Source organism: Thermobia domestica, chromosome 8 (assembly GCF_964235325.1).
Source record: "Thermobia domestica chromosome 8, izTheDome1.hap1.1, whole genome shotgun sequence".
Taxonomy (NCBI): domain Eukaryota; kingdom Metazoa; phylum Arthropoda; class Insecta; order Zygentoma; family Lepismatidae; genus Thermobia; species Thermobia domestica.
The window spans coordinates 96,322,997-96,350,605 of NC_137461.1; the positions used below are offsets into that span (position 1 = coordinate 96,322,997).

At 34.5% G+C, this 27,609-nt stretch overlaps 1 protein-coding gene across 1 annotated transcript in view; it reads left to right on the forward strand.

Annotated features, from left to right (window-relative positions):
- LOC145692224 (methyl farnesoate epoxidase-like) overlaps nucleotides 1-27,609 on the forward strand; it is a 113,311-nt gene that overhangs the window by 60,157 nt on the left and 25,545 nt on the right. Inside the window, exon 4 of the mRNA XM_081767521.1 lies at nucleotides 3,967-4,069. Coding sequence (XP_081623647.1) covers nucleotides 3,967-4,069 — 103 coding nt within the window. The remainder of the gene's footprint in view (nucleotides 1-3,966; nucleotides 4,070-27,609) is intronic.

Sequence of the window (27,609 nt, forward strand, 5' to 3'; positions counted from 1 at the left end):
GGACATCAATTCCTTTGCAGTTTTTTCAGTTTATTTCAAATTCATTTTGCAGTTATATTATTATGGCGGAAATGTAACTCCCACAGTCGTTCCGATAGACACAAATAGGCCTTTTCCACATATATCCAAACTCATACTACTGACTTTATCCATAACCTCCCAAAACCTACCAGACCCAGCAGTACCAGTACACCCTATGTCGTTATTACATCATCCAACTTATTATCTCAGATACAAGTGGATGTACTGGATCCCATGTGCAGCGAAAAAACTATAAAACTTACCATCACTCCACACGGCCAGTACCATCCATTCCTCCTCCATGCATCCCAGGCTCATTTCTCGTTACGATAGAGGAGATTGGACGAACTACCGTAATTACCTCACCACTCACTTAGAAAACCCTACTGCTCCCACCACCGAACAAGATTTATACAATACTCTCCCTACGATCACACACAGCATCCAACAAACATCCTCTAAATGTATACCGCACACACCTGTTCATCCATACAAACCTACATTACCGCCTCACTACTTGCCTTGGATTCGTCGCTCGCGTCAATTCTATAGGGACTACAAACGTACCGGCAATCTGGAATCGCTTCACTTATCTCGTCAATATCAACGAACTGTGCATAATTACATTGTAGCATACAAGAAATGAACCTGGATCAAAACATGTAATAAATTATCAGAAAATACGCATCCCACAAAATTCCTCTAACTGGTAAATCTTCTAGCACTCCATATCCGTTAATTCTGAATGACACTCCTATCCATACCGATACTGATAAAGCAAATGCTTTTACACATTATCTTCAGGACATCTTCACTCCACTCTCACCCAACTCATCGAATCGTCTCCATCCTGCCGATCATTTAATCTTCATGCATCTGCCTTACTACCAAATCTCGCTCACACTCTTCCACCCAATTTACCGCTCAAGGTACCCATCACAATCACTGAAATTCATAATACCATTGCTCGTAAACGCAATAACGCTTCTGGCATTGACACTATCACCTATCGCCATACTAAAGAGGGTCCCTATATTCTGCTTTACTTACTCTCCCTGATTTTCACCTTTGTTCTCCGTACAGGATTTATTCATGTCGACTGGAAAACTTCTAAAACCTTAATGTTTCTGAAACCCGGTAAGGCAGTAACGTCTGTTTCATCCTACCGCCCTATTAAACTTACTCGATTCTTCATTAAAATCCCTGAACGAATATTAGTCTCCCTTCTTCATATCCATCTCATTACTCACGACTCCATCCCTATTCATCAAGCAGGCTCTAGACCATCTTTCAGTATTTATGATCAACTTCTTCGCCTCAAGACACATATCACTAATCAATACAACCTCCAGAAACCTTCTTGTCTTGTGCTCTTTGATTTAGAAAAAGCATTCGACAAAGTTTTTGATATCGGCCTTCTCTATAAACTATTCTCATTCAACCTTCCATATTGTTATATTCGCTTTATCTTTCACTTCCTTTCCTGTCACCTGACATATGTCTCCATTAACAACAATCTATCACATCCTGTCTTCATTCGTTCAGGCGTTCCACAAGGTTCCGCCCTTTCCCCTTTACTGTATCTACTGTACGCGGCTGACTTCCCTTGCCTTCCATTCAATGTCAGTCTAATCAAATACGCTGATGACACGGCATTCCTTGTCACTGGAAACACCATTCATCAGATTAATCATATTCCCCAACAAGCCATAAATTCTTTCTTCACCTGGTGTCAACATTGCCGTCTCAAAATCAATGCAAATAAAACTCAAGCAATTATGTTTATCCCTACACGTACACGCAGCCGCATCCATCTTAATCCCACAAGTCTCCGCCTCCAGGTCGATAATTCACCTATTTCTGCAAGCAAAACAGTGACATATCTTGGCATAACATTCGATTCCCAGCTAAAATGGAGTGCCCATCTTAAACGTATTACAGTCAAAACCACTAAACGCCTCAACCTACTCCGCCGCCTCATAGGTACCACTTGGGGTCTCCAAGCAAATACGGTCTGAAACACATATAAAGTCTTCATGTGTCCTGTCCTGACGTATGGGTATACAGCTTGGGTCGATGCAACGATTTGCTTTCACAAACGCTTGCTCATTTTTGAACGCCATGTAATACGTCTTGCTTATCATATCAGGCTTCCTAGTCCTACCAGAGATCTTTATGCTCGGACCCCTTTCGCCAACCTTCTGTACCACCTCAAAGATTTGCGACTTTGCTATATTACGAAGCGATTCCAGAATCATCATCCTATGCTGTTCGACACCATGCATCGTGATGCTACATTTCGCAAGTCCTCTGCACTCTTACGCCATACACCATTATCTATATTATTCGCACTCTATCATTACACTCTCCCGCTCAACAGTCCATTCCTACCTACATCCTAAAATCATCAAAGATTACATCACAGACCTGAACTCACCTTACATACTTCCATCATGTGTCGCACAGTAATCCTTTCCTTCTAACAGGGCTTCCAAGGTCTCCATTATATTCAGAGCAGCCCCTGGATAAGAAGATTACCTGCATTCGTCCGACTAACATTTCCCTCGTGTTGTGTCGTCAATAGCACCTCACTCTCATCTAATCATATGATCCTCCTTTTCTATAGTATAGCCCATAAATGATATATTTATTAATTTGTATTGTAATAGTTGTACTCAAAACCTGGCTCACTTTCAGTTCCTAATGATTGTGGCCAAAATGCCATAATGGCCACTCTTGTTTTGGATTTATTGAAATAAAGATAAATAAATAAATAAGACTATTAACCAACTACGTGTACCGTTACATCTCCCATCTTCCTGCACTCAGACATCCCGAATAAAGGGCATATCTGCTAACTAAAAAGTGGTTTTGCTGCTATTGTAGCATTTTTATAGATAGATTGAGTTATAAGTTACTTATTTTGTATGAAATACATTTCACATACACATACATCTGCTAACTAAAAAGTGCTTTTGCTGCTATTGTAGCATTTTTATAGATAGATTGAGTTATAAGTTACTTATTTTGTATGAAATACATTTTACATATACATACATCGAATATCATACTGTTTCTGAGTATCATTAATGTATTAATATTCATTGTAAACCGTAAACAGGAAAATTTCCTCCTGTAATTTTAGGCAGTTTTCATTTAGATAATTTCTCTCGCAAATAACTCTAATTAAGAATGAGAGAACAAAATACTTGTTAAAAGTCAGGTATATTATTTTATTTTATTCATTCCATTCTAACTGTTAAAATCTAATACACGCATTTACATAACATAGCGGTATCCAAGAAGATAATTACATTTTTATACGAGTTGTAGTACAGGAATGTACTACATTTGAATGGAAGGAATAACGCTCTAAGTATTATTACTCGGTGTAATTAACACGCCTTACCTAACGATGCACATCAGCACGCTTTGAATATTCTCCTCAGATGTATGGGGTATACGAGTAGTTGTCTTTTTCACAGGCGTGTAGACTCCTCAAATAACTTGCACAAATTGTGCAAGCTCGTTCCCGGTGGGATCTCATGCGGTTGGAATTCCACGTTACTCAGTAGGTCCACGTCTCATATAGTCTCTCTGCTCAACGGGAAGTTAAACTCAAAATCAACTCATTTCAAAAATACGTAAAGAAACCATTCTTCCATCCTAATGAAAATATTTTTTTCTGAACAACTAAATTAACGAAATATTTTCTGCGTTGCCACCTTCTTTCACTCTTTATATTTGATCCGTATCCCAACACAGTATTTAGATGGTTGCTCTTTTGATTGAGGTAAGTATTTTATTTTATTAAAGTACTTTATAAAACACGATGTTGCGAATGAGTAAAAACCTCTTTGAATTGTCTTTTATATGTTATCGATTTGTGAAACGTAAGTGTAAGTTACGTTTATGCTGTTACTTACAAATTTTTGTTTATTACAGAAAATGTACGAAATACACAAGAACGAACACAGTGATGACAATTTACATGATTTGATGAGCACGCTAATACGAGAAATGAGGCAAAAGGATTCCAATCTTAAATGTGAGTTTATTTCTATTATGTATCTTCTACTTTTTGTATTTAACCATGAAGGGTATAAAATATGAAATCTAAAAAATTAACTATTTTCCATTCCATTTAGTCTGTACCTTTACGAACTTCAGAAAAGAGGGACATTAACGTAATTACGTAATATGTGAAAGATTTATCGGCTTTATAGAACCAGTTCTTTTTAATATCCTTATAACACAGGTTATCTAATGATAAAATTTGAAGATTAAAAAAGAGGCAAAGTCTTTGAGTTGTACGTGCAGAGTAGAATGTCCTCGTACATTAATTTCGTTACAAAGTATGTTTCTCAAGGGGCTAAAACATGCGAAGGCAAATTAAAGCAAGTAGCTTACGTATCATAACTCATACTGAATCAAGGAGCCTAACCTCTCATGTGTATGTTAATGTGCTAGCCAGGACCAAGTGTAGCATACGCATTTGTGAGCACAGCACACGTACAACACTTAGAGGGTTGATGGAAGTTTTCACTTTCTGAGGTCAAACTTGTATTTTGAACCTCCTTCATAATCTTTTCTCTCATCTTCACCTTCATTTGGGCTTTGGACCTAGGATTCATCATCACGATGGCGGTCGACATACTGGCTTACCACAAACTGTTCACGTTAATCCAAGCACTTGTGCAACACAACCGGCATACCGAGGACCATCCACTCGCACACGGCATTTCTCATGGGGAAATGAGCCTTTGCTGAATACATCTAAAGATCGACAACCATATAACGACTTTGCACAATCTGCGAAACGTATACGGTCTCGTTCACAACTCGCTTCAATGGATATCGAGGTAGATTCAAACAGAATCCCACTATAGTGTCTCGAAATCTCACATCAACACAGACTAATATCGAACTTCTTTATCACTTCCTTCTCACTGACTACGACGCTAAGTACACCAATCCAAAAATGATCTTTCTGCAAATAATGAAGTACGTTCCTCGAGTTCGGGATACTCTCGCTCAAATAGTTGAAACAAAAAATAGCTACGTCCTTAAATCAAAAGATCAAAATTTTGATATAACTATACGGAATAAAGCTTCTTACGAAATCTTTGGTAAGAATGTTAAATTGTCGATACTAAGGTGGCTCAGTGGTAGAGCGTTCAACTCTGGTGCTTGGGGTTCTGGGTTCGATCCCAGCCCCCGCCAAGTGAACTTTGTGGTGGACAAACACCGTGTGCGTGGGTTTTCTCGGGGTTCTCCCGTTTCCTCCCACTTTCTTCATTCCACCATTTCGTTCATTATCACCGTTTCCTTTAGCCTAACTGGCATAACCGTGGGACGTAAAACTCGAAAAGATTTCATTTTTTCGTCCTGTATTTGCGCATCGCTGTCCTGAGATATGATAAGGCTCATTGGTCTGAATTCCGACAAGAAATAGAGGATAAACTTCATAGTGTAACACCACCTATCAATGACACTGACCTCGCTTCGTGTCTCAATACTATCATTACTGCAATACACCGCAGCTATCAGCATCAAATTCCGGAAGGTCAAGTCCATCCTTATAAACCGAAATTGCCTCCTACCTACTTTGCACTTGCACAGAAAGCGCGACACCTTCGCGACTATTATAGAACAGGAAAGCGTGAGTCTCTTCAGCACCACCGTCAGTGGCAACGCAAAGTTAAGAACTATCTGGATACATATAAACGTAGGAATTGGATTAAAACATGTAATAACTTATCTGAGGACGCATATCCTTCTAGATATTGGAAGCGTTTCAATCAACTTGCTGGAAAGAACACCAAAACTACCTATTCTCTCATTGATCATGGCAGACCTCTCGTTTCGGATGAAGATAAAGCGAACGCCTTTGCTACTCAGTTACAGACAAGGTTTACTCCTTCTGCCGCTTCCACACGTTCAGAACGGTTAAACCCATCTAGCATCCCTGCTCTGCAGCCTTCCACAGAGCATGTCATTGATCCGTAGCATCCTCTTACAGCACCTATCACCACTGCTGAACTTCAAACCGCACTAAAGAGGAAAAAGAATACAACACCAGGAATTGATAACCACTTTTACCGTCATATTCAAGAGGGTCCACAATCGTTGCTGGTCCTCCTTGTCGCAATCTACAATTCATTCTACAAACTGGTATCTATCCATTGGAATGGAAAGTATCGAAAGTTTTCATGTTTCATAAACCAAATAAGCCTATACATTCTGACAGCTCTTATCGACTATCCAACTTACCTCAGTGTTCAGTAAGCTACTAGAAAAAATTCTCGTGTGCCGGCTTTATTCATACCTGGAAGCACGTAACATACTATCTATTCATTAAGCAGGCTTCAGACCACGTTTCTCAATAACTGATCAATTGCTTCGCCTTAGCATTATCATCACAAACCAGTATAACAAAGCATTCCCATCATGTCTTATATTCATGGATTTAGAAAAGGCTTTTGATAAGGTTTAACATTATGGACTAATTCAAAAACTTCAGTCGTTCAACCTTCCCATGTGCTAATTGAGGCTCATTCACTCTTTTCTTACAAATCGTGTAGCTTATGTCACTGTTGGTAATGTGCTCTCTTGGCCTGTATTTCCGTTTACTGGAGTTTCTCAGGGATCAGCACTTAGCCCCTTAATGTATATACTTTATGCTTCCGACATACCTTCAACTCCGCACAATGTGTTTACTTTTCAATATGCAGACGATACGGCTTTCCTCGCTCTTGGCAAAACTGTACATCAATTTAATATTGCTCTTCAAACTACGCTCAATAATTTCATCTACTGGTGCTAGAAGTGGCATCTACCTATCAACGAAGAAAATTCACAAGCAGTAGTATTCTTACCACCTAAAAGACGTTCCAGAGTTTACAGGAACCTAACTCTTCTCCGTGTCACTATCGATGGATATCGTATACATCCTACATTCACTGTCACCTACTTAGGCGTGGTCTTCGATTCTAAGCTCACCTGGAACGGTAACAGCTAAGGCTAAATAAAGATTGATTGAATCTCTTACGCCGACTCACTGGAACAATTTGGGGCTTAAAAGCGGATGGATGTCTTGCTTCACACCTATAAGGCGTTCCTCTGCCCTATAATCATTTATGGATATACTGCCTGGTGTAATGTTTCTGCTTCTTATTACGAAAAGCTCTGCATACTGGAGAGACATGTTATTCGTCTAGCTTATCGCCTTAGGCTACCATATCCCACATGGCTCACCTATGAATATATCTCCTTTTCGAAAATTACAGAACATCTTGCAGAACTCCGTATGAGATATATCAACTCTCGCATACACACAGGTCATCCGCTCTTTTTAGACAATCTTCACTCCGATGCTCTCATAGACTCCACCTACCGATACATACTTTCACCATTAAAGATATTTATATCTCTATATATCAACAGCACACACCTGACTCCGGACGAACGAGAAATCTACGACATTTATTCATTGCCGATCACATTCCTCATCTTTTTTCATTATTGCACGAAGATCCTCACCATTAACAAGGGCTTCGCCCTGTGCTCATTAGTCCTGAGTCGCCCCGGGACAGAAGATATAACCCTTCATCTGTTTGATTAACACATTTATGTTTGTGACGTGCTAGCACTTCATCTCATTTATCATTTTCACTCCTCATAATTTCATTGGCCCCATGTTGCACCTATTCTATATTTTTGATTTTGTTGCACTGATGATTAAACATATCTAAGTTTTCTTTTCTTCTTTTGCATTTATTTCATCTATTCTCCTTTTGTACTATATAATTATTTAATCTTACAATTATTGCTGCACTATGTATTATATATATCAGCATAAATTAAAATAACTGTAAAACGATAATATATAATTAAATGATGATGAGTTCACAACCCTTTTAATAGATGTTCCACTTCAGCAGTTAATAAAGAATATCTCTTAGCCCATCCCCTACCTTTTCTTGCGCCTATTTTGTATATAAGTATCGCATGCCAAAGAGAGGGCGTAACCCTCTGAGATGCAGAGGATAAAATCTTTTTATCATAGACTTTAACTCTACAAGTCAACCCATACTGTCTCTTTCCTCCTTGACAAAAAAGTATCATAACTCAGAGCAAGGACAAATATCTTGTACTATAAAAGCCTGACGACCTCCAACACTGCATCTTCATTAACAAATTACCTTGGAGCAGCTTCTGGGACCTATGTCTTTGGCTGTGAAAGGACCTCTGCCTATGCAGTTGCTACAACACACTTGAGATTATAATACGATTGAGCATTTCTGCAACGACATTGGACATCGAAAACCCCAAATCTACCATCCCGGATCATGGATGGCATCAGATCCGCAAACTGCAGCTTACGTTACCACAGGTGTTACTTGCAGAGACGGATAGGTACTACAACCGGGGCCTCAGAGGACTGTAGTACAGGGGATAAATAATTCACCACAACTTTTGCGTAAGAATATTAATACTTTATTATTTATGAACGCCTTTCAAGCTACAACGTGTGTTCATTGTGTTTAAGAAACACAAATTTCGGCTTGCAAGGGTTCTTTCTTGGAATTTTAAACTTTGAAAGCAATAAGACACATTTAAAAACAATATAGAAACCAAACATAACAGTACAACAGCTTTTTTCCTACAAAAGTAAATCTTTTGCAAAATTTTGCTTTGTTGCAAACTGATCTCTAATGTTATCAGTTGCAAGGTTTACTAAAGTATCCCTTTCAACTACCATAAGCATAAATGTTTCCAACTGTTCTTGGGGCAAAGTACTTCTTAACATACTTTTTATCAATTTCAACCTGGAGAAGCTTCCTTCGCAAAAAAGAAAAAGTAATAGACGAAGTAAGTATAACTTTGTAAGCAAAAATGAGCCCAAGAAAGGCATTTATGTATAAATTAAGCAGCAATTAGAACAGTTTTTACAATATAGTTGGATTTTATTATGAGTGAAATTTTGTTTCCTGTCAGTTCCTGATGGCTCTGAATTAGAGATGCAAGGGCTCGGGAAAAAAACGGCTTTTTTAGAAAAAAAATCGGTTTTTTCTGCTTCGCTTTTTTGCTTGGGAAATTTTGGGCTTTTTTCAAAATTCTGCTTTAAATTGATAAAGCAGACTTTGTTTCGCTTCTCTATAACACAAAAAGTCACTTAATTAATGGTTGATGCTGATAATAATATATAACCTCGAAAATGAACTATGAATTTCGAAAAGATATTTCAAACAATTTTTCTTCAACATATTTACATTACGAATTCCACAGGATTAACCAATGTATATAATAAGAATTTTTTAACCTCCTATATACAAAAGTAAGCAGAGTTGGCAAGAACCATGGTTGTTTTTGAAAATGGCAAAAACCCTTTTTCGGGAGATGTTTAAACCAGGCTTTTTTGATTTAGATTTTTTGCTTTATGTATTTATATTACATATTCACAGAAATAAGTTTGTTGCGCCTTGGTGTTATTATACAACAGCGGGGTTATGCCGGAAGAACTCCCATAAGCTTAAAGAAGTCCGGTCAGTAAATTTCTTAAATTGAGAATCTCCCGCCCTAGCCATCGGGAAAATCCGTCATTACTTGAAATGTAAGACAATAACGGAAAAATCCTGTTATTGCTTTGCATGTAAAATATAAAGGTCAACGTATCATAATCAGTACGCTAAAACTGAGGTATTAAATTACAAATTTAGTACGTAGATATCATTGAAAGTCCAATCCAAGCTAATGTTGGAAGCTATGTAGGCAATCGATAAATTTTGCCAATTTCTATCAATATATTTAAGCAATCTTGGCTTCTTTATAAAACAACAGGCATTTAGGCATGCAGAAATATACAATTTGGTTTCGTTTCGTATGTTTAGGCTTAACATCCTTACGAAATACCGAGGTTATCAAGGAGAAGACTTTTGCTTAAACTGACATCCGAACCGCTGCTTGGTTTACGCATGAAAGAAGGGTTGTGGTTCGACTGAGAATTCAACATGAGACACCTTGATTAAAAGGTGAAAGGGAAATAAAACTATTGCAGGTGGTTTGATATCTGGAAACGTCACCATGAAGTTCACACGATTCGCATTTTTCATTCTTTTTATTTTTTTGGTTTAAACCAGTTATTAAAAAAAAGTTGGTGTAAACCAGCCAACCCTAAAAGTAAACACTTCTTTTAAAAAAATACACAAATAACTAGCAAAATAGTATGTAGTATTTTTACTTCAAAATATTCCATACCCTCTTTTTGAAACAAAATAAAATTAAAATAAAACATACGAGAAATACTTAGATTTATATGATACACTTAAAGGCTGCACATCTGGAACTTTTGGTTCTGTATATTCTTGAAATGCTACAGTTAAGTTTTATTTAACCACCGTCACGGTTTACCCAGTCCTCAAGTTTTCTGAATTTTTAACAAGAGGAATTTAACATATCATTACGGAACTCCCGCCCCCAAAAAAGACTATATTTAATTATTTAAGTTAAGCTAAATACAACTGCACAGCAAACATGACTGAGTGGAGCTTTTGCGCTTCTATCGGGAAGTCCGGGATTCAACTCAGCATTCGATCATTCTGACAAAGCTTTTCTTCATTCCATCTGTGAATGTAGAAATAGTGCGTGTACTGTGAGTTGGACGACTTGCTTTCTTATTGTTTTTAAATCGTTATTATTACTAATTAGTAGTAGAAAATGGATCGATCTGGGCCAGACCTGGAACAGCGTTTAACAACTCACAAGCCACTGGGAAAATGACCACCGTGCACCGTGAGCCCACGGTCTTTTACGACCTCCATTTTAGGGGTGAATTTATTCCCTTTTATGACCACTTTTTAGGGGGTGTACTCGTTCCCTTTTATGAGCATATTTTCCAACTCCTATGAACAAACAGCAGAACATCAGACTACGTAACATAACAGAAGATCAGATAACAGATAAGAATATGAAACGTAGAAGGGGTGAATTCATTCTCTTTCATGAGCATATTTTCCAACCCTTATTTTAACATAGCATAGAATACACTGAGACTATGAACATACAGCAGAACAGATAATACATAGCACAGCTAATAAAAGAACATGGCTTATTTTCCACACATAAGACTACGGGGGGTGAACTCGTTCTCTTTTATGAGCATATTTTTCAACCCTTACAGAGGTGTATTCGTTTTCAACCCCTATTCTGAACATAGCAGTTACGAACACATAGTAGAACAGATAATAAACACAACAACCTCCATTTTAGGGGTGGACTCGTTCTCTTTTATGAGCATATTTTCCAACCCCTATTTCAACATGACAGAGACTACGAAACATGGCGGACATAGCACAGGGGGTGTATTCATTTTCTCCACCCCTAATTGAACATAGCAGAAATTACACTGAGACTACGTAACACACAGCCACCTCCATTTTAGGGGTGTATTCATTCTCTGTTATGAGCATATTTTGCAACCCCTATTTTAACAGAGCGCATCAATTAGAAGTGTACTCGTTTTAATGTAACATTATTTTCTTTTACGGGGGTAGCAACACCCCCAACCCTCCTCCTTTCTCATCCAGGGCTTGGGACCGGCAATGGCGGAGTTTAAAAAAATAACATCATCATACTCTCATAAATGAATAAAGCATAATATCATTAGCATCAATAGTAGTGAGTGAGAATTTGTTTAAAAAATCCTGCATCGAATACCCAGATGCACGACATGCTAAATATAGGAAACAGTAATGTCCACAAAATTGAGATAAATCACCTTGAATACGTCTATTATTCCATGTATAATACAGACAGTTTCGTTTTAAAAACCTTATATGATGTTGTATATAGGGAGGTATACCATAGCTATCGAAATACTCTCCCACACACATATTAGATATATAAACAGCAACCCAATGTTCACCAGGCTTATCACTAGAATCAGTGTTTATAATTATGGCGGCTGGAAATGTATGAATAAACAAAGGTAACTCATCAGCAGCATATACACCAATAAAATGATCTTTAGGCAAATTTTGTTGTAATGCTTCATAAAGCTCAAATGTATTTAACATTTTCTTTAATTAATATATATTTTTCTCTGGAAATCAATTTCTAATTCTGAAGAGAATTCACCATAAATAATTGTTGTTACAGGAGATGGCAGTGCTTCTTTAAAATGAACCTCTAAACGTACACTTCCTTGCCGTTGTGGACTAGTATGAAATGCAGCACTTGCGCTTGAATCAGGAGTTAAATCAAACACCAGTAGAGTATAACCATTAGGATATTCAGCGAGTGAAATATTATTACCTTGATTAGAATAATAAATACCTGAACCTGTAAATAACGTAGAATATGCTTGTACATATAGCTTATTATCAAAATCTGGCTGTAAAGGTTTGAAGGGCATTGGATTTCCATCAACATACAATGTAAAAAATGACATACTAAAATGTTGAAAATTGAATGGATTTGTTTGATAAGTACCATTGAAAGCAGCATTAGTAACAAAACCAATAATAATACGTTTAGGCACTATGCCTGAAAACAGATCTGGAAGTGTACTATCCATAATTCCTTGTGGCAGAGTTTCTGTCTTCACCTGCACTTTTGTTATAGGATATTTTATTCTAAATTTAGGATTTTGTAATACTTTATTTTGTGCTATTTTAACTGCTGGTGATACATCAACCTTTTTCACAAGCAATGTTGCATCTGTAATTACAACTTTTCCATCAGCATCTGCGTCACCCATTAGACAAAATGTAGGTTTAACTGGAATTAGTTTAATACGCAATTGTACACCATTCAGTAAAAATTTGTCCTGATTGAAAATATCAGCATGAATATAACCCAATAATTTAAATGACTGACTTAAAGCAGTGAGAAGAAAACGTTGTTTAAATCCTACATTAGCATCGGCCACACTGTCCATATGCCCTGCAGTATCTTTAAACCACATTGATGTTTGAAGATGCGTTGTTTTAGCTTCAGTATTATAATTTAGTAGTTTTTCAATATACGATCGATATGGATATGTATGTGAAGAGTAGGAAATAATTTGATTATTTAAATATAATTGCACTTCACTGAACATTGCATTGGGAAAATCATTTACAGGGCCGATTTTCTTATCGGCAGAAGTTAAATTAGAACCATCTGATTTAGTAATTTTACCTTTAACATATAACATTGTGTGCGGTAAGTCAATATAGTCATCCCCATGACCGGGGACTACAAATTCTATTGGTGCATTATCAGCTATTGAAGCCACAGGTTTATATGGAACTATTTTATTACCTATAATACTGGTTTGAGTGAGTAAACCAGCAAATAAATCTAATTCTGATTTCATACACTCACACTGCATTTTTCTCTTACTATTAATATTCACACATGGTAAAATTTATAATACCATATTACGTCTACGAAAATGTAATTTTACACATACACTGCCATATTGGAAAGGAAGTGGATTACCTGTAGTATCTCTTAAATCAATAATAATTTGATCAAATTGTTTACGTTGCACAGTGACATAATGAGGATTATAAAAAATATGTACATTATTAATACCATGCTCTGTAATATTTGTATTTATAATACGTAACAACGGAGCTACGGTGTCACCCACCATTTGTGGTTCTACAATATCACTGTAAATATACATAAGTGTAGGTAGCGCTTTTTGTAAATCAGGTGGATAACGAGCATGATGAACAAGTGCAATATCTTCTTGTTGAATATGATCAAAGCCTAGTATTCTGGCTAGTTCAGGAGATAGGCGTACTTCTATATGCTTCTCTTGATCTTTTATTACTCTATTAACCTCAATTCGTTTCACTGATGCTTTGACTTTTAATTGTAAATTTAATATATCACTTTTATGATTAATTTGAGATAGAATATCATCAACATGATAATAGTGGCCTGGTAAGATTTGAGTTATGTTCCAGTTTTTTGTATTCATGAGACGATAATAAATATTATTTGTATATTTGGAAACATTCTGAAATGAACTTGTATAATGCACTTCAACAACAGCTGTTTCCCACACTCCCTTCTCCAGTACAATAGGTTGATATAATTTAGTAGTATAACAAGCAAGAGTATTTTGAGGAAAATATTCCATAGAACTATTGCTAGGAAGTGTGAGATAAAAACCATCACTTTGCTCCATAATTAATCAATCAAAAATATCTTTGGATCTTTTTATCCGTTTCACACCAGCACCACTAAAATGAACTTTCTTTCTTTTTCTTCTTCTTCCAGATCCTTCCAACACCTGATTTAATTTATTTTGAGCTTTATTTTTTAAATTTGTTTTAGCTTCTTGCCATCGATCATGCAAAGACTCTTCAATAGGTCTATTATTATCTAGTACATCTCCTGCTACATTAATTCCTGTACGTATCAATTCTTTACCAACAGTTTTTGCACCTTGTTTTAATAAAGGAAATACAGTACGAAATAAACCTCCTAGAAAACTACCAATGCCATAACCTTCTTGATATGCTGTACCTCTATACACGTTATAATTACCTCCTGCTTGATATATGTAATAATTGAGGTAGGGCTCATTCATCTTTCTTTCTTTCTATATACTTAAAAATATCAATAGATTACAATAGAATATTATTATTATTATTGCTTATAAGTACACCATTTGCGTTTACGGGGTGGAGGACCATCCTCTTCGTCTTCTTCGTCTTCTGTTAGTTTTCTAATATAATCTATTCGTTGAGGATTACCAATGTACTCTAAAGGTATATTGGCTTTTGCTAATAATGTAGCAAAAGGTTTCCAGCCGGCAACTGAAATATTTTTCTTACGACATCTAACAAAATCGGATATCAAATCCACTATATTTGCACCTGGAATTAATTTATTATTAATATTCACATTTCCATTATCGTCCCATTGAATATTTGGATTTTGTTTCAATTTACGTAATAAAGGTCTCGCTTTACGTTTACAAATTTCAGGGAGAGTAGATATTATTTCATCATCCTCCTCATCATCCTCATCCTCTTCTTCCTCCGTAGTGGTAGTTGCTGTTGTTGTAACTGCTGCCGGTTTTTGAATTATATTTAAATATTTTTGTAAGACTTCTCTATATTTTGTCCATTTTTCTTCTGTATTTAAACTTTTATTATTTAAAATTTCTTTCATTTCATCATCAAGATTAGATATCGTTTGATAATGATGTAATTTTTCTGGTGCGATTAAAATAAGTTTTTTGTGCGTTTTGCATAATTATTTAATTAAACTAGATAGTATACCTCCAATAATAGGTGCAAGCAAAGCAGTAAGAAAACCACCTTTTTGTATAATTATTCGTTTTTTCTTTTGTTTTAATGACGGACCTTTTTCAGCAAATATCTCAGTTCCTTTTTATATTTTTTTAGCTTATTTATCTCTGTTTTATTTAATGGAACATTTCCCTGTAATACGTTATAGGAACATTCACAAATAGAGCGAATTAAATCAGGATCTGCATTTTGTAAAATTGCCTTACGTGCTTTCGGTTTTGACTTTGCTAAAAGTTTTAACATATGTGCATTTTCCTTACTAATCATTTTTTACGGCTATTAAAGCACAAATAGTTGTTAGAATATAAACCATATTACAATTATTATTTTTTTACAGGTACATAAACATAATTAAAAGAATCTGTTGGAAAGATATTTGTTCGAACTCGCTGCTCATCAGGAGTATTTTGTTTTAAATCAAAGAGTAAATAACCATGTGCAATTCGAGTTGCATCTTGATATGCTTCTTGAATAAATTTTGTATTACCTGGATACAATTGTCGTGCGAGATAATTAATTTGAGCTTGGTCTCTAGGATTTTTAAAACAAACAATATAATGACAATTTAACGAAATATCCCGCATTCCTTTTTGTTGATGGAAAATATTCTGTGTGATAAATATTACACTTATATTTCTATGATGGCTACCCTTAGTAAATATATCTACAATCCGATGGTCACACTCACGCATTAAATCATCTATAATGACAAGATGTGGACCCTCATGTGCTTGAAATTCATTATTTTGAGGTAAACCTTCTTTAAACGTACAGTTTGAAAGAGTATCATACAACGGTTGCCATTCACCATAACACCATACAATATTTTTAAATAACTTGCTATAATGGTCAAGAAATGTTTTAACAAAATATGATTTTCTACAACCTGTAGGACCTGCTACCATACATGTAAAAGGAATTTTCCATTCCATCTCTATTGCTAGAATTTAAAATATTTGTGACGATATGCTTCACCTATAAATTCTTGACTTCTCTTTTTTTACAATATAGTATGTTTTAAATCGATCCAAGAATTTTCACTTTTTGGCAGACCTAACCATTTCACATAGGCCTTATTATTTTTCTTTCGCAACACTTTTTCAATTAAATATGTGTTTGGAAATTTCGTTAATTGTAATTCATGTCCGTAAAATCTTCCTTCAATAGGTTTATTATTTGAGTCTACTAAGTGATATGTCGGAGGATTAGTGAAGAAAACTTTAGCAATTCGAAAAATTTCTGTACTCCAATTGCGTGTAAAACCTCTATCAAAACCAGGACGCTTAAGTTTACTAATTCTTACATATTCACCTATCTTAAATTTACTTTTTCTTTTTATCATAGAAAACTTTTTGCAATAGATGTTTGTCAATAGATGTTTTTCATTTTCTTTTTTGATAGTGTCGATAGGTTTCATTTTAATAGTGGAATGAATAGTATTCCGGCAGAATGCCAATCCATTTATAATTTCCCTGCAGTGTAAATTTTTTCCACATTAAATTACGTAATGATCTATTAAATCTTTCAATAATACTTGCTTTCACATCACTGTACGTGGAATAATGTTTAATGTTATTTTGGTTCATCGCCTTCTGAAACTCTGAGTTATAAAATTCTCGACCCCTGTCAGTTTGTAAAAATTTAGGGCTTTTGTTTGCTTTTCTCAGTACTGTTATAAATGCTTGTGTAATTTCTTTCCCAGTTTTATTTTTCACAGGAATAGCCCAAGCATATTTCGAGAATGTATCTATCACAGTTAATAAATATTTGAAATTTCGATTAATTTTTGCTAGACCTTTCAATTTTCCACTATTCATTTCAACTAAATCAGCTTGCCATAAATCATGAATCCCTTTCGTTATAACGGGTATTCGAGGATAGTTTCGTCTTGCACTTTTCTGTAATTCTGCAACTATTTGTTCTCGAACTGATTGTGACATTTTTTTAATACTAATATATCCAAAAAATAAATTATATCGTATTTACAATATACAAATCGTACATTTTACATCTTTATTATAATACCCCCAAGGAACAGTGTGTATATTACAATTTAAAATTTTTCTTTTGTCATCATACGGATCTAATGCTAATTTTCTTACCTGATTTGTTGTTAAATTATGGTATTTACTTTTAATTTCAAATTGTGTTTTATAGATCGTTTCGTTTTTAAATATACATGATTTATAATCGTCAAACGTAATTTGCTCTTTAACTATATTTTTCTTAATCCCTTTACATTTTTTCAATTCTTTATTTTCACCAGTTTTTATTGCATATTTTTTTGCTCGTAACCCAACATATTCAATCATAGGAACTCCACCTAATTCGTCTTTCATTTTACCCAAAACGTGTTTATTTTGTGTGCTATATAAAGAATTATTTTCAGGATAATTTGAGGTGTCAAAATACTCATTCATATCTTTTATATCGTTATATATATAGTTAGTTTTAATTTGGTAAATGAAAGAGTCAGTATCCATATATGCAATTCTAATTTTATCTCCATATCGCGGTTTCATTATATTATAATGGAAGTTATATATAGCTAATTTTGATAATTCTAAAACTGTCGCTCCTACGTAAATTGGTTTATTAAGGGTTACCGATTTTTTTACCATATCAAACAATGCCAAATTATCAGCCAATTTTACCCAATTTTCAAACTGATTTTGCGCTACTAATTTTTTACACTTTTTTCATTGTTAATTACTTTTATATCAATTCGTTTTCGTACATTCTCCATTGTCTTTCCGTATACAGAATTATTTAATAACTTATAGAAATCTTTTTCAAATTCAATTGTAGCATGTGCACGGCGTTGAGTATTTTCTTGAATATAAGATGCAAGTCATTTAGATTGACGAAACCATAATATTTTATGTACTTTTACCAATATTAAACCTTGTTTTAGATAAAATTGTAATACTCTATAATGCAAGATATAATTCGATTTCGATTTAAGTGTCAATAGTAATTTTGAATATTTACCATTCGGTGGAACTTCATTAGTTGGAGCACACGGAAAATCAGAATGGTATTCGTGTAAATAATTTGGATACTCTAAGTCCACTTCTAGAAAAAATCCCCATTCACTATCCGTGGGCCAATTGATAATTTTATGTTTGTCTTGCCAATTGTCAATTTTATCCTCCCACCGAAAACCACCATATGGTAAATAATCAATCATTGATAGTCCGTACAGATTGTTCATGTCAATATACAGTAAATAAGATTTTTCTTTTTCCGCATCAAAATCATGTACGTAAGGATTATTAGCTTTGGCATATCTTAACACAGCTTGAGTAATACCTCCGCGACTCGATTTTTCTACAAACATATACATATTGATATCTGATAAAAGTTCAAGTTCAATTTTTGTTCTATATAACATGGCTTGCCATGCCAACCCAGGTGCAGTAAAACAATTAATCGGATCAATACAAAAAGCATTTAAACATGTCTTTCTAAAATTCTCCAACACATCTGCTGTGAGAAGTACATCACATTTTAAATATAGATCGTGGTAGTTCCCTAAATTTTCACATTTAAACACACGCCAAATCAGTTTTGCATATTGATAATCAGTCTCGGAAATTTGTGTTCCATTCAATTTTCTACTAAACGCCTCTCTTCCAGGAAATTCAGTTTCTTTAAATGTATCTAAATTTGTTATGTATTCATAAAAATAAATTCCCTTACGGAGAATTAAAGGAAACTTTTCATCAGAAAAATATTGCTTTGTATAGACAAATTGCTCAGGTTTTAATTTTGACACCAAATTTTCGAGACTATACGGTAGGAATTTAAATAAGTCTACAAAACGTAACTCGATAGGTCTACCATTAAAATTAAAGTGCTTAGAGAATGTTATGTATTTCTCAGTGCTTTCAGCAATTACAAAAATATTTCCAGGGGTGCAACCTAATTCTTTCACAAATAAATGTGCATCATACCCAGACAAATTATGGAAGAAGACAGGGATAAAATTACTTTGACATTTAATTTGTAAATTACACTAGTTGCATACCGTGGCAATAAATTGACCAGTTAAATGGTTATGATGTTTAACTTTTCTATTGTTACTCGTATATTTACTATCACAAACTGAGCATTCAGTGGATAGGTTAAACTCCTGTAACTGAGAACTATTTAATGGTATTAATGGTTTTTCTTGATCTAATATGTTTATGATTTTTCTTAATTCATTCTCCATAGCAGACATAAACTTCATCGAAACATTTTCTCCCCGATAAATAACTAAATCTGATTTCATATAATTGTTACTCCAACATACAATATAACCAAAACTGCATGGTATATGTTGGTGAATTTGTATTGTATGAGATCCACTTTGTTTATTTATAGGTTTTAATAAAATTTCCATATCTGCAATTATTATCACATCATTCTGTAATAACAATTTCAATTTTCGAAATTTTAAAACTTCTCCTTGTTTCGGCATGTTAATTTTGGTTGGAGTGTGTTCTTTACATAATTTGTCATGTTCATCTAATTTTGATTTGTTATAAAAAGATATTGTTAAATAAATGTTTTGATGACTACCTAACTGATGTCTGACTAAACCATTTAAATTTGTAATTAAACAATAATGAGAGTTTAAATATAATAAATCAATATGTTTAAATACACCTGTATTTTCGCTTATACGTAACGGAAAAATAGTTTCATTATCATAATTAATGCCATATATATTAATAGAAATTTGTTCCTTAGTAAATACAGAATTATACATATGTTCAAATTTGCTTATGTGTGCTATTTCGACTGGAAATTTTTCAAATAACGGTAATAAAGTATTAATATATTGTATGTAATTATTCACACGATGTGGATGTTCTTTTGCGCTATGCAACGCAGCTAGAATACTATACATAAAACTTCTATTATCATTATTTTGAATATTTAAAACACATTTTGTGGATAAAATCCATTGAGGCAATTTTATATGACTCTTCAATAACGCATTGAGATTTTTTATTAAACAATAATGACTGTTGCAATTTTCTTCACAATACAGTAAATCTATACGTTTATCTACACATGTGTTTTCGCTTATACGTAACGGGAAAATAGTTTCATGATCATAATCAATGCCATATATATTAACGGAAATTTGTTCCTTAGGAAATACGGAATTATACATATGTTCAAATTTGCTTATGTGTTCTACTTCGACGGGAAATTTTATATTGGTTTTTTCAAATAATGGTAATAAAGTATTACTATATTGTATGTAATTATTCACACGATGTGGATTATCTTTTGTGGGATGCAACGCAGCTAGAATACTATACATAAAACTTCTATTATCGTTATTTTGAATATTTAAAACACATTTTGTGGATAAAATCCATTGAGGTAATTTTACATAAGTTTTCTCTTTATGACTCTTCAATAACGCATTGAGATTTTTTATTAAACAATAATGACTGTTGCAATTTTCTTCACAATACAGTAAATCTATACGTTTATCTACACATGTGTTTTCGCTTACACGTAACGGGAAAATAGTTTCATGATCATAGTTAATGCCATATATATTAATGGAAATTTGTTCCTCAGGAAATACAGAATTATACATATGTTCAAATTTGCTTATGTGTTCTACTTCGACGGGAAATTTTATATTGGTTTTTCAAATAATGGTAATAAATTATTACTATATTGTATGTAATTATTCACACGATATGGATTATCTTTTGCAGGATGCAACGCAACTAGAATGCAGTACATAAAACATCTATTATCGTTATTTTGAATATTTAAAACACAATTCTTTTTGGATAAAATCCATTGAGGTAATTTTATAAAAGAAGAAGCGGAAAGAGGATCATATTTACTGATTTTAATTTCTAAGTGATGGTTTGGTTCAGAACATAAAGACCACCCTGATTTCTTAATTGCTCTATTTTCTTGTTCAACTAAAATTTTATTAAATAGTTTTTCTATTATAGAATTCACATCTGTACTCGGTAAAATAATTTCGTTACCACTATTTACAAAGAATCGACATGTTTCTAAATCTACTGGTTTTACAAAAGTTGTAGCCAACGAAAAATTTACTTTAAATGCTGAATTATCTTGTTCCTGTTTTAATATATCTAAACAGTCTTTTCTTTTATTCTTTAAAAAACATCCACTATCCTCACTTAAATCAGTATCACATTTTAAAATAAAATTTTTTAAATTATTATTAAATAGAGTATCAGAATTGATAATATTTGATTTAACCTTTTTTGTTGCCATTTTTTTAAAAACTAACTCTTCAAAGTTACTATAATAATTTTGAACTGAATTTTTATAATATAATATTAATATTATTATTATAAAATGTCTTACTTACAAAAGAAAACAAAACCACACTATTAATAAACCACACTAATAATATAAACGCACACACACACAAAAAATATCTGAACTTTACGCTTCACACGGTAAACATGAAGTGATTACAAAAAAACATGTCGGTCAGTCTTTTATACCTGTCTGACAGCATTACGTCATATTGCGCAATAGTATGAGTCATCCTCGGGAATTCCCCTCTTTTTTATACCTTTGTGATTGATTACATTACGTTCAGGGATTCCTATCGTTGAATGACAAGTTATTGTCTGTTAAAGAGAAAACTAGGTCAATGTTTTTTAAAATCCGGATGAATGACGTAATGAGAATTATCTACATATGGCGGAAGTTATTATGTAACTGATAACAAAACACGGAAGTTTCGCATTCTTTAAATAATCATCTCTGCTATGTTCAAATATAGGTTAAAACAAGTTCACTCCTTAAAAGAATCTTTGCTATAGAGTTCGATTGTATTATCTGTTATGTTCAAATAAGGGTTGAAAAATGAGCCATACTCTTCTACTAGTTCTGCTATGTTACATAGTCTTATGCTAAGGGGTTGAAAACGAACACACCCTTGCTATGTTTCGTAATTAAAATAGGGGTTGGAAAAGGGAATGAATCTTGTGTATTCTCCGCTCTGCTGTGTGTTCACCACCCCTATTCTCTGCTATGTTCGTTATGTTCAAATAGGGGTTGGAAACGAGTTCACTGTTTCGTAGTCTCTGTCTGATACGCTATGTTCAATTAAGGGTTGGGAAACGAAATCAGTGCTATGTTAAAATAGGGGTGGAACGAATACAAACGAGTACACCCTCATTATTGTCTTAGTAGTCTTTGCTATGTAAGATGTTAAAATAGGGGTTGGAGTAGTTTTATGTATTCTCTGCTAAGTTCAAATAGGGGTTGAAAAACGAATACACCCCTATTCTCTGCTACGTTAAAATAAGGGTTGGAAAACGAGTTCACCCTTAAACAGTGCTCATAAAAGGGAACGAGTTCACCCTGCTATGTTACGTATTCTTATGTCATTTCTGTTATGTTAAAATAGGGGTTGAAAAATAGGTCAACTGCTATGTTACATTAAAACGAGTACACCCCTAAAATATGCTCGTAAAAGGTAACGAAGTTCAAATAGGGTGGAATCCAAAACGATTACACCTCTATTCTCTGCTATGTTCATAATGTTCAAATAGGGGTGGAATACACCCTCGTAGTCTTATATAATTTCTGCTATGTTAAAATAAGGGTTGAAAAATATGCCATGCTCTTTTATTAGCTGTGCTATCTGCTATGTTAAAATAAGGGTTGGAAAACGAGTTCACCCTTGAAATGTTACGTAGTCTTATGTATTATCTGATCTTCTGTGTGTTCGTAAGGGTTGGAGAATGAATACACCCCTTAAAATGGAGGTTGTAGTTTTATGTGCTCTTCTATCTGTTCGTAATTAACATAAGGGTTGGAAAAAATACACCCCTTCTATGTTTCATATTCTTATCTGTTATCTGTTCTGCTATGTGTTATCTTCTCTTCTGTGTGTTCATAATCTCAGTGTAATTTCTGCTATGTTAAAATAGGGGTTGGAAAAGGGAACGAGTTCACCCCTTAAAATGTGCTCATAAAAGAGAACGAGTTCACCCCTGAAAGAGTGTTCATAAATGGGAACGAATCTGTTCTGTTGTATGTTCATATTCTGCTATGTTCAAATATGCTCGTAAAAGGGAACGAGTACACCCCCTAAAATGTGCTCGTAAAACAGAACGAATACACCCCCTTAAAAGTGGTCATAAAAGGGAATAAATTCACCCCTAAAATGGAGGTCGTAAAAGACCGTGGGCTCACGGTGCACGGTGGTCATTTTCCAAGTGGCTTGTGAGTTGTTAAACGCTGTTCCAGGTCTGGCCCAGATCGATCCATTTTCTACTACTCTAATTACCAGCAGTGACGGTTTTGCGAGATTAGGGGGGCGGTCTTTCGGACTTAAGCCCCTTCCCCAAAGTTACGGAATGTCTGCAACAAACGAAATATCTATTAGTTATGCCTTTACTCATAAACTTTAAGCTCCCGTCAAATAAAAATTACGAATGTTTAGAAAAACTAAACATTAGTAAGAAAAAACCTTCCCAAAATACTTTTGTAAATCCACCACTGATTCTCAGTATAAAGTGGTTTTTAAGGTTGTATCCGGAAGATTATTGCTAAATATATAAACGAAACGAAATATTAGTTATTCCTGTACTCATAAACTTCAAGCACATCCCAAATAAAATTAGGACTTTTTAGGAAACGAAACAATCAGAAAAACCCCTCCTAAAGAACTTCTAAATCCGCTACTGATTCTCAGTATAAAATGATTTTTAAGGTTGTATCCGGAAGATTATTGCTAAACATATAAACGAAACGAAATATTAGTTATTCCTGTACTCATAAACTTCAAGCACCTCCCAAATAAAATTCGGACTTTTTAGGAAACGAAACAAATAGAAATAAAGCCTCCTAAGTACTTTTTCTAAATCCGCTACTGATTATTTGTATAAATTGGTATTCGAGGTTGTGTCCGGAAAATTATTGCTAAGTCACTTCACAGCTACAGTATAACAGAAATGTGGAAGTACGGTATGACGGATATATTAAAAAACGTACGCTTGGACGGATAAATAGAAAAACGGGCAAGTTTAACTTTTGCGCTAGAAGCTAGAGTACTAAAAGCTCTTAGAAATGAAACACGGATGACAAACTAAAATGATCTAGAGAAGAAAAAAGATGTCGATAACTCAAAAGTTAAAATAAAATTAAATAGCCTTTAAAATTGCCCTCAAATGCTACATTCTTCATGTTAGCTTTAATTCGTAAAACATGTGCTCCATCCATCTTGATGGTGAATTTCAGAGCGAAAAATCGCATTTAGGTCATGGAATTCTTATCTAACTATAGAATATACTATAAGAAAGCTATTTAGATAGAAAAATCATGAAAATGAAAAAAGCCAAAATTTCCAAAATTCTCGTTTTTTTCCCCAAAAAGCCGGCTTTTTATGTGGAAAAAAACCATCGATTCAAAAAAGCCGGCTTTTTTTGCATCTCTACTCTGAATCACTACACCTATCTCCATCGTTAGAACTCACAGTTTTCTCCCTCAGACAGTTCGTCTGACTTTGGGTATTCATCAACAAGATTTTTAAACAAAGACTTCCAGTTCACTAAAAAGTTCACTAACTCGTCTCTTAGGGATTGGTAACTAACTTTCAGCATAAACTTTTCACAATAATATCAGTATTTTCCATGCTATTTCTGGAATTTCTTTAACAAGATATTTTTTTGGTCTAAGCATAATATATTGCCCATAACGTACTGTGCAGTTTGAAGCGGCTTTTTATGCTAATTGTTACTGCGTCCAAAATTACATTGTGCACCTCAGTTTCATACTTTTTAAGCAAATTACTTACGACCTCATCTTCACCTTTGTCCTGAAGCAAGTTCTTGCGTTTCCGTGAAAGAATCTCTGTCAAATCAGTTGAAACCACTACATCAGTTTCCTAGTTTCGAATGCATTATTTGCCCATTTTGCCAACACTGCAGCAGAATTTACGACGGATTTCCATATACTTTATATTTTACTTTATATTTTAACTCTTTGCGGCATAGTGATGCATTTTTTGCATCACCAATTTATTAAACGATGTTGCATACTAATGCACTTATTGCATCACTTTAGTGAACGTTCAGCTGATACTTGCACAGTGCTGCAGATTTTGAATCATTTATTCGATGTAGTTACGATGATTGTTACTAGGTGGCCCGTCATGTTATTTTCAGTCAATTGCTTTTGTGGTTCTGTTATGTTTCTGTTTGCACGCAGTGAATGCGGTGATAATTAAATTGCTAATGTTATTGGTAATCATGCTAATTCATGTATTTTGTCTATGAGTTCTTGTATTTTAGATTCTTGAGATGTAGTGCAAGTGATGTAGAGGTCACCCGAGTTAAATTCGCGATTTTTTAATGTTATTTGTTGTGATGCAAAAGTTGCATCACTGTGCAACAAGCCGATAAAAACGATGTTGGTTATTTGAACGTGTGTTTCTTATACGTCGCAAGTTACGTGTAATATATTCATTGATGGTAGCTATTAAGAAAATGATAGAATACAATAACACCAATAATGTAATCCTGGGGGAGCTCCGAGGGCGCAGTCCTACCTAAGAAAATTTCGTTTCTAACAAAAGTCTTAAGTTTCCAGAGAAAGTATTTTTACATATATTTCTCAGCGGTATACAGCGGTAAAATGAGCGGGAGCCCGGAGAAATGCCGTCCTCGCACTTCGTAAAGTTAAATTGGCGTCATTCCACTGTCAAAGAGAAATTAAAATAAACAAAGATAGCCTAGGGGGAACGGCGTGACGTCATATGCGTTCTATTTATTTCATAATACATAATATTACAGTGCATCATGTTTATGGAAAGGCATTAGTGTTGTTACACAGTGATGCAATAAATGCATCACCCCATTTTGGCGCCAATAATTATAAACTATGATAAAATATATTATCGCTGTAATTTATAGGGTCTAATATATTCAAAAATACATGGGGTTTATATTTACTAAATAATTATTTTTCGCGTGCAACATGGGAGTATGAAAAAAATATTTCTCCGTGCCGCATACATTTCTTGGATCTGAGAAATAGCCAAATACTTTCGCCCACCATCTTATTTCCCCAATTATGTTCAGTCGTCTACCATTACACTTGCTTCTCCATGCATACATTTGAAAATATGACCTCCTAATAAATACGGCACACTCTTTTGAAACACCGAACAAAGAAACTTTAATTTTTAGTTTCAGCCGCTCCTAAGCTGCTGCAAAAATTATTTAACGTCTTATAAAAATTTAATATTCCATTGATTTTAAAGCGATGATAATAACGATGATGAGATTTCAACCGAGGAACTAGTTTTTGTCCTTACGGTCCCGGGATTCTCCTGTTATTCCGATGGGCCTCTCCGCCCCTGGTTGCTGGGCGGCCTCATCCACAGTATAGAATCACGGTGTGCAACCTGTATAGCCGTTTTGGATTAATCACACTCTATACTCAACTTTTCTGATGATGTCAAATGGGTCCGGTTTGCCATCAATATTATGAACCCACAGGAGGTGAACGCCGTGTCGTCATTTTGTGCATTTCTGTGTCATTTCACCTTCAATATGCATCTTGGGTATTTCTCACACAGTCCAAGACAACAGACAGCCATCGATCATGCACCTTTATTCGTTCCTACTTCCATGTTGTTCTTAATTTCTGCACACTGATGTATTTCAGAATAATGCATGTATAAAGTTTTGCGAGTTGTTATAAAGGCAATTTTGGAATATTTGGTCTTAATGTAGGCACTTTCTTATCAATTAATTGTATCTATTGCATCAGTTACAAATACAACGTCTGTACTTATATCTTCGGCTACCTATTCCACTTCGCTCCAGGGTTCGCGGTAGCTCAATGGTAGAGCGTTCACCTCTGGTGCATGGGTCCTTGGCTCGATTCCAGTTCGCAACAAGTAAGATTTGTGGTGACACCCTGTTAATGGGTTTTCTTGGGGTTCTCCCGTTTCCTCCCATTTTATTCATCCCGCCATTTTATTCCTTTCTCATCACCTTTTCCTTTAGCGTAGCCGGTATAACCGTGGGAGCATACAACTTAAACATTTAATTTCATTGCTTCCATTTCGCTCTATAGACCTGTATACAGTTTTGAGTCACGTGTAGCATTCTGAGATTCATATTTTAAAATCAAATAACGTCTAAGATGCATTTTACAGTACGGCCGCCACTTCTGCTCATTTGAACTTCAGATAATAAATCTGACGAAAACATTATATAACTCTGTAACATGCATACTCTCTACA